Source organism: Cylas formicarius, unplaced genomic scaffold (assembly GCF_029955315.1).
Source record: "Cylas formicarius isolate icCylForm1 unplaced genomic scaffold, icCylForm1.1 PGA_scaffold_2__14_contigs__length_35257938, whole genome shotgun sequence".
Classification (NCBI taxonomy): domain Eukaryota; kingdom Metazoa; phylum Arthropoda; class Insecta; order Coleoptera; family Brentidae; genus Cylas; species Cylas formicarius.
In genome coordinates this window covers 11,506,757-11,520,679 of record NW_026844319.1, presented here as the reverse complement: position 1 = coordinate 11,520,679, position 13,923 = coordinate 11,506,757, and the positions used below count along the sequence as shown (strand labels likewise).

General features: G+C 32.9%; 1 protein-coding gene across 1 annotated transcript in view; it reads right to left on the bottom strand.

Annotated features, from left to right (window-relative positions):
- Nucleotides 1-337: 337 nt before the first annotated feature.
- The window catches only part of LOC132698291 (glutathione S-transferase 1-like), a 31,476-nt gene continuing 17,890 nt past the window's right edge, over nucleotides 338-13,923 (bottom strand). The window contains exon 3 of the mRNA XM_060664281.1: nucleotides 338-761. Coding sequence (XP_060520264.1) covers nucleotides 462-761 — 300 coding nt within the window. The 3' untranslated portion in view covers nucleotides 338-461. The remainder of the gene's footprint in view (nucleotides 762-13,923) is intronic.

Below are 13,923 nucleotides of genomic sequence, written 5' to 3'. Positions count from 1 at the left end.
ACGGGTCATAGTGATCGTCTAGTTCAAAAAACTTGGATTGTGAGTTACGACCCGACGCATCGTCTCGATCTGTTTGGTAAACGTAAACCAGTCTGCATATGTCAGGAAATGTAATGTGTAAATTTATTGCGTAGCTCTGTAAAATTGATGCTTAAATTGCTGAAAGTTGTACTATTTAAGTCACAAAACTGAGAGCAATATGAAGTTTATATCAAAAAATCAGGAATTGCTCTTGCTCGTTGATCTAGTTGGTTTTAAATACTTTACAAGACTACATAAGATGGGTATAGTTGTTTATGTTGAAATTACGTTGTTTAAAATATGTATATTCATTTTCATGAAGAGATGACTACACTTTTATTTTGGTCCTTTATTAGTTATAATTAATTACAATATAAATAGTATGTATATGCACAATATGAACAATACAATGTGTATGCCTGCGAAATGATGTGTGAATTTTAAGCTTTAAGCTTGCCACTGAGGAGCGATTTTAATTCTTCTACGCCTTTCAAGTTGACTTTGGAGAACGGCAGCTTCTGCATCCGCTGGACATATTTGACGATATTGGGAAAATCTTTGGTGGGAACAAAGGTCTCCCATGCTGTCACCGATGACAGAATACTGAAGTCTGCGATAGACAGGCTACCCCCGGCGATATAGTCTTTCCCCTGGAGTAGTTTGTCCAATATGGCGAACGCGTCCTTGAGATACTCGAGGTTCTCTTTGGACGGCTGACTGTCCTTATGGATGAGAGCAGACTAAAAAAAAAATATATTCATTATACGACTTACGCATATTATAAGTGAATGTCGATAAGATATAACCTTGCACAAAATGATAGTGATAACCGTCCATTAGAATTGTTTACATCATATATACAGGGTGATCCAGTGTTAAACAGCCAATAAGTTGGGTTTGTTTGTTTGTTTTCGAATGAGGAAAAATGCCATTTTAATAAAATTCTGGTTATAAATATTATTGTTATTGAAGATTTGTTTTTGTCATGGCCAAAACTGGCCCATATAATTGAGGTGCCCTAGTAGTGAATTTAGCTTGATGCTATTGTGTCTTCCTTTCCAAAACTGACTTTACTATTCTGTGACTAGGAAAGAGTTTATCATTGCCTTGCGTTTCTCCGAGGCTTATTTCAACCGACTTTTAAAAACTTAAATCATGGTGAATATGTGCTATGCAGTTGACTGTGCTAATTCTAGTAAGAGAGGGTTTCAAATACATCACTTTTTTAGTTAAACAATAAATACATTTTAAGAGACTTGCGTTACATATCATTATAGACAGTATCTTTTAAGTTTATTCTAATATAATGCGACTTATACATCAGTGGAATTAATATTTCCACCGTTTAAAACAAGTCTCTGTAAGTGAATCTTGGAAATCTTAAATTTATTACCTAATTTTTTTTTGATTTTGAGATTTGCAACCAGCGGTTGACTTCTGCGCCGTTTGGACATAAAAAGTAAATCACTACAAAAAATTCATGCATCATACAACATTTTACCTCAAATTTGTTACTATTAAAATATATCCGAGGTTTTACAACTTGTTTTAAAAAATTATTGCAAAGAAAATATATTCTCATGTGATAAGCAATTTTAATTTTTAGATTAATAATAATAATTCAATTTTAAGGTGAAAACAACAATTGAAAAATACATCTGATCCAAATAAACTTTATGCTAGTAAGAAATTATAAACTCATCAAAAATATTTGAAAAAAAATTCACAATGTGGATTCTTTGAAATTGTAACGTCTATATATGACCTTTGTATTAATTATATTATATTATATTGATTAATTATTATATAATTCAAAGTAGTTTAAATGTTTACGTATTATTAATGTGTCTAAATAGAAATATTCCGTCAGCATTAATTTATGTATTTTTAAGAATTGTGTTCTCAATAAACATTAAACTGGCATGTCTTTTATTTCAATTTCTTCGAATAACATAAATATTATTAACTATTTGATTAATTAAAAGAGTTGCCGAACTATCTCTGTGTTCCCTAGTGTTGACTAATTCAAATTTCAAATCATTTTAAGTGCGTTTATGCGTATTTTTTGGAATCACCATTCACATTGCAGCTGAATACGTGGATATTTTGACAAGTAAGAATTTACCACTACTTTTCATCGTGCAAAAAACACCATCAACCACATTACAATTTCGAGTAGATGGAATTTTTGCATCCCTCCAAAAATAAAAAGAACGGAAAATATCTTGCAATAGTACGAGGATATGTTCTACAGACAGTCCAGAATTTACTAGTTGATGATATGCAACGAAGAAGAGAATTTTCTGAAAGATATCTGGGGTAAATAATAAATGATGCCATTTTCAATATTTAGATCGACTCACTCATCAGTCCATATTTTTTGCTTCCGCTACTAAGCGGCCCAGCATTCCATCATATTATAGAAAATGATTTTGAAGCATAGATGAGATGCCTTTTTTACTAGAACATAGAGATGGTTCCAGTGAGATGACATGACACTTTACCAGTTCAACGATGGCTGCACAACAATTTTCCAAAAAGATGGACAGGCCGTGGTGAAGTCTCGCAATCTTCTGATTTAACCTCATTGGATTTTTCTTCCGGTGCTGTGTGGCCGTTACTCTTATATGGATGTGAGATCTGGATTTTAAAGCGGGAGGATCTCAGGAGGCTGGAAGCGTTTGAAATTTGGCAATATAGAACGACCAATGTAGAAGAAAAACAACCAATCTAGGTCATATAGTGCGACACATAGAATATGAACAGGTACAATTAATACTGCAAGGGAAGATTGAAGGGGTATAGGAAGAAAAAAGAAATCGTGGTTGAGAAACATACGAGACTGGATAGGCACAGATGGTAATACCTTAATCCATTAAGCCCAACATAGACATACATTTGTCATGGTGATCGCCAACCTCAACAGAGACTGCACCTAGGAGGAGGGGGTACAATGAAAAGCAAAGTTTACGAAGAGAAGAGCTCATCAACGATGGGAATGATTGTGCAAGTGACCCAAGAGATTACATCAGCGTAGAGTCGTGCAACTGCACAATCTGTGTTCCGTAGGTGCCACCCTTGCTTTGATCATTGTGAAAAATTTTTGTGAATTTTTCATACCCATTTTCTAACAAACAAAATAAATCTGGTGAATCGAGGCGCTTTTTTTCCAGTGTTAAAAATTGATGTTGAAATACGCTACTTACTATTACAAAAAACTGCATTTATTTTAATGTAGTATTACATTTTAGCAAATATTTAATATTTTTTGCTTGGATTATAAGTTTTTGTTTTAAGTGGTCTACGAATATGCGCGAAAACAGTTTTTATTTATTTTTATCAAAAATATAACGCGTTACGAAAAAAATAGAATACGCAAAAAGTGTATTTTAAATAGCTTACTTAAAAAAATAAACATACCAAAATAGTAGCATACGATGAATTATTTGCATATAATAATAAAAATTGTTAATTTATTTTTCTTTACCTATTAATATAATTGTCACTTTAAATTGAAAATTCCCTTTCTAAATTAGATGAAAACTGATATCGCTATCGCTTAATTTTCATAAAACATATATTGGTAAAGAAAGCATGTAGCTATCGGTTACCGTTTCAGCGTTGAAGGGTGTTCCTGAAAAACGTACATTTTAAAAAAGTCGCTGTAACTAAATCTTGGATATCTTGAAAATATGTCCAAAACAACCTATTAAATAGAATTTAATGGTTTAAGTATATTTTTTTTTAATTTAACAGTTATCGACATACTTTTTAATTAAATTGAAATTACGTTCTGGTTTAGATATTTAAACCCATTGATTATTATATTAAACTAATAAAGAACAAAAATATGGTAGTTACCATTAAGCGCAATACATGAATCAACAAAATGAATATTTGTTTAGGTACCTACTATTCAAATTAATTACAAATACAAAATAGTGTAGGATAGTCAAATTTTAATCTATTTCCTACAGGATGTAAAGACAAACATTTGGCTTTCAAACGAACAACCCACCTACCCGCATAGCGTCGACAGTTGACGTGGGTAATTCCCCGACCCTAAAAATTATCAACATGCTGTAAACTATATCGCGCAATAGATAACTCGCAAAAAAAGAAACGTAAAGTGTTCAGTGTAGAAGTGAAGAAGAAAATTATAGATCGTTGGAACTGTGGAGAAAAAAAATCTGCCATAGCAGCTTCTCTGGGCATAAGTTTGAACAGCTATAAATCTTTCCCAAATTCACTAAAAGGCGAATATGAAAAAATGCTATTTTGGGCTTATATGATGGTTGAATAGTATCTATGTCTATCTACAGTTAATATTTAATATTTTAATTTAGGCCGATGTATAAAATGAAAATGTTTAACTTTTTCAAACAGGCGTATTTTATTATCGCCTCGTTTTGAACCCAGCTTAATGTTGTGCCATATGGGCGAATCTCAATATTGACCAGTTCGAGGAATTACCCGGTGCGTATTTTAACCTAAAAATTGGTTGCACGCGTTGTTACGTATATAATTGTGTTGCTGTTGTGTTAAGGTTTTGTCGTGTTTTTCTCCGAAAATAGTGTTGTGGAAAGACGGTTCTAAAAATGTAGTAGATATAAAAGATCTAGTTACTGTGTTTGTTTGTTGTTTTGTTATTTGTCGTGATTCATGTTATCTATCTTATGTTATGTTTCTGTGCATGAACTCGCCTTTATATGTAGATATTATAATTTACTTACTAAAACATTGCTTTTGCTCTTTTTTAGAAATAAGTGATTTATCTGAAGATTACTATGAAATACCAATATCAATCTTAAAGAAAATTAGTACCGAGGCGAGATATTTGTCGAGAGATTGCTGGGATGACACTGATGATATTCCACTCTCAGTTTTAAGGGTATATATAAGGGTAGGTTGTATTAAAAATTCCAACAATGTTTCAAGTTGTTCCATGCGTCAATCGAAAAAGCCGAAAATGAATATTATTTCGAATATATGCATCGATAAACCAGATAACTTGTGGAAGACCTGTACTTTTAATACTTATAAATAAAAACTAAAAGGTGATTTTTTTAGATCCTAAAATAGATATTGACGATATTCCCAAGTTCGTGAATGATTCTGATGACTCATGGCTTGACGAAAATTTCGTACTCGATTGTGAGTTTAAGCATTGCAACGAAAAGGGGGAACAGTTTTGCGGCTGCGGATTTTGGCTTTGTAATAGGCATTACTTTGGTGAAATTTCTATTGCTCATGATAACGACGATTGAGACTCAAAAGGGCTTGCCAAAACAATACGTGAAAAAGATAAATATAAAGTTTCTAAGGATATTACAGATCATGAAAAACACTTTCAGCAGCATTGTGAGTTTATTGGATGCAAAATCACTTCGAGGAAAATTTAGGTTGCGAAAAGCATAAACTGTGTACTAACTACGTTAATAATAACATTGACGACAATAATTTTTCTGGGACAACAGAAATTTTCGAACGGAAACAGGGATACCCTTTAAGCAGAAAGAAAGTCGAAATGCATACTTAAAAGAAGTTAAGAAAAGGAAACTAGTTTGCAAAGATTACACAATTTTTAATAAAATGAATTTAGTCCCTCCAAAATTACTTAAATCAGCTTATTCAAGCGATTACTGCAAGAAATTTGGCAAAAAATGTCATGTATTTACAGAAGACCAGCGTCGAGAAATTATGACTGATTTTTATTCTCTTAAGAGCCTAGATCTTCAAAGGAAATACATAGGTAGTTTAATAGAAATTAGTTTTTCCAAAACCCAAAATACCGATTCCAGAAAAGGTAAGAAAAAATATTTTTTCTTACCTTATTTTGACGAATAACTGTCAGTATGTAAAGTTCTTTTTTTAAATACTCTATGTATATCAGAAAAAGTTATGAGGAAGTCTGTTGAAAAAAAGAAAGCAAATGGTGTAGTTGAAAAAGAAGGTCGAGGTGGAAGATCAGAAGCAATGAAATTGCGAGATAGCAGAATTAACACACAAGTTGTGCAGCACATAAATAGATTTCCCAGGATTGTGTCCCATTATTGTAGAGAGAAGTCTTCCAAGGACTACCTAGCACCACATCTTTCTATTACAAAAATGTATGACATGTTCTTGAAAGAATATATAGACAAAGATCCTGCTAGTTTCCACACATACTGAAGATCATTTAAATCTTTAAATGTTTCAGTGCATAAACCGAAAAAAGACCAATGTACTTTGTGCAATGCCTATCATAGCGCTGACGAAATTACTAAAAGCGATATGAAAGAAACTTATGGGAAGCAAAATGAAAAGAAAAAAGTTAGAGAAGTTAAAGACAAAAGCAAGCAAAAGGAAATGGAAAACAAAAAACACATTAGTGCTGTGTTTGATCTTCACCAGGTCATCCAGTTACCAACTACTCAGGAAAGCGCGTTATTTTATAAGCAGCGCCTAAGTTTTTATAATTTTACGATATTAGCTATAATTAGCGAACAAAAATTGTTATTGTTATACTTGGGATCAAACAAAAAGTAAAAGAGGCGCTGCCAAAATCTCTTTTGTATTTTCCGAGTAACGAAGAGGGCGCCGAATCAGTAGATCTTTTTACAGATGGCTGTTTCGGCCAAAACAAAAATTCTGTATTGTATGTTTTTTTTTAAACTAGTAAAAACGTTAAGACGATTATCTATTACTTTTTTGAAGTCTGCTATGGACAAAGTGAGGGGGATTCGGCGCACACACTGTAAGCAGAGCTATAAAAGCGGCCGGAGACTTGTTTGTACCTAGTCAGATTATTCCCATAATTAAACTTTCGAAGGATTTAAGAATCCTCACCTTGAGAAGAGCGCAAAATGATGAGAGTGACGTAAACTGGACCAAAATACTTAGTATAATGGTAACTAAAAGTCATATTAACCAAATATTTTTTAAAACCAGCCACTTTGCGGATAATTTTAGTTCTATAGAATTGCCACGAAAGATAGATCTATTTAAACTAACGGTTGACAAGTTAAATAAGGGACTTCAAAAAATTCCTGAAAAAAAAATTAATTCTTTGGTATCATTATGTCAGGGAGTCAACGATACGCGTTCGTGAATACCAAGAATATTATACAAATTTACCACATTAAAGCAGTTAAGTTCTTTTTGTCTTTAATAGTTATAATAAACGTTTACGTCTAAATTTTAATTTTTTTTTTTTTGGATACTATTAGAATAAGTTGTTGCGACTTAAAGGTAAAGTTTACAAATAATTTTTATTTGTTTGTTTAGTAATTCAATATGTATTTGTTGCCAAATTTAGATTTTATGGGTCTTATTACGTAAAACTTATTGTTTGTTTCGTCAAAGCGAATATATTTTTGAAAATAAATATACTTTCTGAAAAAGGCGAATGTTTATTTTAATAGGTTAGGGAAAACATACAATATTTTACTACTATAATAATTAAAAAATATAACCCCAGAAGCCCCCTGTTAAAATTTCATAATTTTGTCTGAATATTTGGGTTTAAATAACCACTAAAACTTCTGACAACTTTCCTGAAAACAAAGCAAAACTTATATTCGCCGCTTCGTGAATTTGGGGACGAAATGTACAAATTCGCTTTCACCCCCGTTTTTTTCAGGTTTCTCATTCTATTATCGCAACAATTTGGAAGACACGGGATAAGACTATTTAAATTTAAAGGTGAAAATACAGTGACGGAATAATACCAAACGATCGAATAACCCTCTTAGCAGCAAATATGACAGGGACAGAAAGGTAAAAAATTGATTGATGATTGATTAAAGCGTTTTAAGAGCATAAAGACTTCGGCTGTGACATATGAGAACACCACAAAAGCATGGATGACAAGTGTACTGTTCAAAAAGAAGCAAAGCATATCCTAATATGCAAAATTTAAAGGCATAAAGCTAGTGTTTCTTCTGGCCAATTCCACAGCTATTGTTTAACCCTATTTAGTGGAAGTTATTCGGTGAGCCAAAACTCGTCTGAAAACAGTTATTTTTAGGAAAGGGTTGGAGAAATTTCATCAATGTAGACGACGAGTTGGAGACGAAGGGACTTTGTGAATAGGATGAAATTGTCCAAGATGTAATGAAGGTCGCCGACAATAATGAAGACGCAGAAGAAGAGGTTGTAGCAGATCCACCGACAGCTAAAGCATTGAACGCAATCGAATGCATTAGAAATTATTTTTCTTTTCACAACGAACCTGCAAATGATGTAACCGTTAATAATTCATTAGTGCATCTTGAAAATAGACTTTACTACAGCTTTCGTAAAAACAAAACTTTCCGACAAAACAATATTACAGAATTTTTTCAACCTAATACTTCTTAACAGTTTTGTTTTGTTCTAGTTGTGATCATGTATCCTCCAAGATGTTTGCAAAAAAGAATTTACATTAGTGACCACTTGCATAAACATATGTATGTTTTGCTCATATTGTTATACTTACAGGTGACAAGGCGAATGAGATAGTCGAAGCGTGGAGAACGGTTGATTGATTTTGCGATGGAGGAACAGTTTATAGTGACCAACACCCTTTCAAACTTCCCGCAAAAAGACTGTATACCTGGGAGTCACCTTAAGACACTCCAGATCACATAGTGAGATACCAGGTAGATTATGTTATGGTTAACAAAATAGTTCGGAACTCTATAACATCAATCAAGACACATCCAGGAACCGACATCAAGTCAGATCACAACTTACTCCTTGGTACAATAAAACATAACTTAAAGAAAATTCAGCCAACCAAAAACAAAAACCACGACATAAAACAACTAAGAAGATACCAGCAATACAGAAGAATAACTCGAAAAACAAGTCACAATAACTCAGGACATAGTCGAAAAGCATATAAAATCAGCAACAGTAAAGAAAAAGTAATGAATGACTTAAAAGATATTAGACATGATGGAAGAAAGACGTAAGAATAAAAACCGGCATATCGCAACATACGAAAGAATATACATAGGAATTAAAAAGGCTGTTAGAAATGCAAAAATGAGAGAAATGGACAGAAATACTATTACAACATATTATACAAAACTATTAGAACACAAACATGACAACCAATATCCACAAAAGGTCAAGAAGGTGGCAGGCCTATATAAGCCTAAACAGGGAACTTAATAATAGAAGTCGAACAAAGAAAGCACGCTTGGATGAAACATGTATAGGAAGGAACACAGATTGCATAACGGGCCCTTTGATTATAACTGACGAAGTAATTACAATTAAAAAACATATTATACAAAACTATTAGAACACAAACATGACAACCAATATCCACAAAAGGTCAAGAAGGTGGCAGGCCTATATAAGCCTAAACAGGGAACTTAATAATAGAAGTCGAACAAAGAAAGCACGCTTGGATGAAACATGTATAGGAAGGAACACAGATTGCATAACGGGCCCTTTGATTATAACTGACGAAGTAATTACAATTAAAAAACATAAATTGGAATACCTAGTCCATATTATGAGGAACGAACAACTATATAGCCTCCTTCAATGAATTCTACAATGAAAAGTGTAAAGCAAGAGGGGACCAAGACGAAGACGAATCTCCTGACTATAAAACTTAAGAAAATGGTTTAAAATAACTGGACTGGACTGTTTCACACAGCTGCCAACAAAGTATACTAGCTATAGAAGATCTGTTATAACGACGTAATTTTCAAGGTGCCAACGATGTCGTTATAACCGACATCTGCTTATTACTATAATACTAAATACTAAATAATACTAAATAATAATAATTAAAAATAAGATAAGTTAATTTGTAGTAATAGGTATTTAGTAGTATTTATATTCTGGTCGTTATTTTCACCAAAATTGCTAATAACAGTCTGTTGCTTTATCTACGGGTCCAACAAAGTTCTTCCTCCTGTTCAGTTTTTAATCTTAACAGAGCCCTGTTGGCTGATAGTTTTGATATACTTAATATTTGTAAGATAAAGTAATAATAATAATAACATAAAATATAAAAACATAAATAAATAAATAAAATTGAAATATTAAATTTACCATATTCCATATACTTTAAAATAATTGTAAATTGTGCATCCTAACAACATTTACAACTTTTTTCATTTACCATTTTCTCATAACTTTCGAAACCAAGGAAATAATGAACTTTATTCTACTGTTGACTCGCCCTGTACACAATAATTCCACGATATCTCAATTATAATTACAGAACTTTTAATCGTCTGTTGTAAAGTTAGATTTTTATCATACAAGTTATATTTATTATTATCCGTTTTGAGCAAATGGCGTTAAATATTCTGATCCGATTGAAAATAAACGACAGATTGCTGTTTTCTGTTGGCACAATCTTTGCGAATTTTTGTGGGAACGCGATGACGCCTCGCAAATATCGAATCAATTCATTAGCAGGTCGTCCGAGCGTGCACGCTTATGAAGTTAAATGCGGCGCGGATATTTGTTTATAAATCATTTAAAATGAATAATTAATATTTATGACGAAACGAACGCCGTCGGGGACGCGTAAAATAAAATGTAATTACACCGTTGGCACGGGTCTAACACAAATCAAAACTAATCGACGAAATGATAACTTGGCAACCTGGAACGATGTTTATTAACCTGATCGGAGAAATTGAATGCGAATTCGACCGATCCGTTAAATTAAAACAGGCGTAATAGTCTAAAGAGCCAGTGCTAAGTAAAAAGCGGTGGACCCAGGTACTGCGCAGGTGGGACAGGTATTGATTTTTGGCGAATTTTAAATATATTGGACCACGGCTGCCGTTTTGAAATCTTAAAATATATAGTGTTATTATTAGCGAAAAATAATAATGGCAGAGCATTAGCATGCGGTTAACATTATGGCAGACAGTTTTGAAAATGCTCAAAAAATTAAAATTCTGAAAGTATTTGACCAGATCTGCCATTGAGATATATTATTCGTTATAGTCTTAAAAACTTATATTAATAACGGCAGACGTTTTTATTTATTGAGGACACTCCTCAGTAGATAACAAAATCTTTACTATTACCCATTCAGATGTATACGTATTACGATCGCTGTTTGACATAAATTTAACTCACTTATAATTAATTTTATCACTATATGTATAGATATTAATATTTTTTTGTACTTTATATACTAAACTTTATGATTCATGATAAATAAAGTAGATATATTCCGAAATAATCTAAAATCTTGGGGTATAATGCAAGTAACAAAAAACTATTCAAATCTGTATTTCAATTTTTTCTATTTATTTAAGACAAAATTTAAAAAGTGTCGGAGTCATGTTTGTAGGTTAACTCTTCTTCATCATCCATTAAATCGGACTTTGTAAAAATAAACTGTAAATTGTGAAATATAAATAATTAGTAAATTGATTCGAACCTATTTGATAAAGAATTAATTTTTATCAACTTACCAGGGACATTTGAAATTAAGTCGGTAACAAAAGATGGAAGTTAATCTCCATCGAACCATTTAAAGACAAATGTGTTGTCCTGCTCAATCCAACCATACTCCAATGGGCCCAAGGTTTTTGTAAGAGTTTTTCCAAATAGTTGAAATGTAATGGGCTCTCAGAAGTTGTTAGTAAAGTTCACTCTTACATGGTGGTATTGCGGTTGCGTCAAAATGTTGTATTTTTTACTTATTTTTTCATTATCATCCGAAGCTTTGGAACTACTCACGAATAACTGAAATCTTCCGTCATCTGCGTCCTTTGATTTTTTGGCATTGTAAAGCTGGCAAGCGAACTGTTGAATAATAGTAAAGACCTCTTGTAACTGGTCCTCTGTCAAATTTTCTTCACCAACAGTAGCAAATGCTTGTTGATATTCCACACTTTTTTTAAGCAAAGTAAAAGGCCTTTTCTTTATTTAATGGAAGAAAGCTGGATTAAAATCACATCCGGTGAACGCATGAAAACCGATTAAACTTTTTGCTTACAACTCACCAAGCTCATTATAAATTTTTGAACATACAACAAAGTTGACAACAGCTTAATAAGTTTATAAACTCGTTCGATCAGTATGTGAATCCTTTCAGACCAATTGTTCAACATAACATCTGGGAAAGCTGCAACACCTCGAGTAGAAGAGTTTCTTTTAAATATCCAAAAAGTCGGTGAAGAGCTAAGAACTACTTTCATATCTGAATGTCCATCTGACCCCAAAAGATTTGAAAAGGCCATCAAAAAAATACCCATATCTAACTTTTCAAGTCTACCTACTTGTAAAGAAGAAGTCCATAAAAATTGGAGGTGAACATCAAGAGAACAAGATACAGCGAGATTTATTCGGACGTTTGTTGGGAATTTCTATGGACCACAAAATGGATTTTTTAAAAATTTTGTCATATCCAATCACTCCTGTACCTCTTGCTAAGATTTCAAAACGGAAGCCGTGGTCAAATATATTTAAAATTCGCCAAAAATCAATACCTGTCTCACCTGCGCAGTACCTGGGTCCATCGCTTTGGGCTTAGTGGGTCATGTATAGTAGGTATAGGGGCCTCAATGTACGAAAACTCAGGTCTGCTCAAATACATGCAGGTAGCCGCTCACTGGCTAGAATTATCATTCGTTATCGGCAGAAGTACGTTACATGAAGTACGTTAAAAAACCACGGGTGATTTTATTTTAGAACTTGCAATTTAACATCAGCTTAACAATTAGTTTAACTGTTGAATATCTGAAATGAGAAAACGGAGTAAATAGACGGAGAAATGTCTGCAGAGGTAAAATAGTGTATTACGCAACATGTTTGATAAACTCCATTTTAGTCACGAGTTTGACCTGCCTCGAGCGGGGCCAAGCGGATCAAATGGTTAATAAACGAGTGGCAAAACACTACGAATATATTTACTGACTGACTTGTGACGTGACGGACAGAACGTGGATAAAATGTAGTGGAAACATCCGATCACTTCGAAACTCATGAGTAAAGTACCGAAAATATGCGAAGCAGCTCGCGACGGTAGGCAACAAAGCTACGTTTTAAAGTGACACTTTCCGCACGCTTAATCCGTGCATAATTGAGTACTTTAGAATAGGGGGTAGACAAAAAGCTATTTAAGCGAAGTATTCTATCTACCATCTCCTGATTTTAGTAGAGGTTTCATAATTATACAATTTTTTCTAGTTCCTTCACTTTAAGATGATAGTCATGTTATACGTAGATATCGATACCAAGCCAATTTTTTAAATAAACACCATTTTTTAAAATTCATTTTCGATTTCTATATCCATAAGTGTGTATATACTTTTTATGAGCAAAAGAATGAAAAACAAAAATTTATTTTTGAAATAAATAGTTAAGTAGCTAGTACCAGTCAATTACTTTCTTCAAAAGTAGCTTCAAATAGTGATATTAGATAACAAACAGCTTTGGGTGTAATAATAGAAAAGTTTCATCGGTACAAAAATTACATTACGACATCGTCAAAGACTGTTTGTTTGTTTAAATGGTACGCTAAATATACAGAATTGTAGGTACTGAAGTACAAATAATCTCCGATGGATGAGAGAAAATCACATCCACAATATCTGCAAAAAAATAAATGTTTGAGCAGGGATTTTGAAAAACAAAATTATTGGAGCTTATTTTTACGATCAAAATCTGGAAGCCGATATTTACAATTTTTTCAAAATTTCTAGTCTCTCAAATCCAAGTGAGCCTGATATGGTTTCAACCGGATGATATTCCGCCACATTTTGAGGGAGAAGTGCCTGAATATTTAAATAAGGTATTTCTCGGACAGGGGATTGACAGAAAGGAATCAATAGAATGGCCTGCAAGATCTCCAGATATTACCCCACCGGATTATTTGTTCTGTGGATATTTAAAAACTAAAACTAAAAATATTAAAAAACTAAAACCACAAAATCTACTACCAAACCA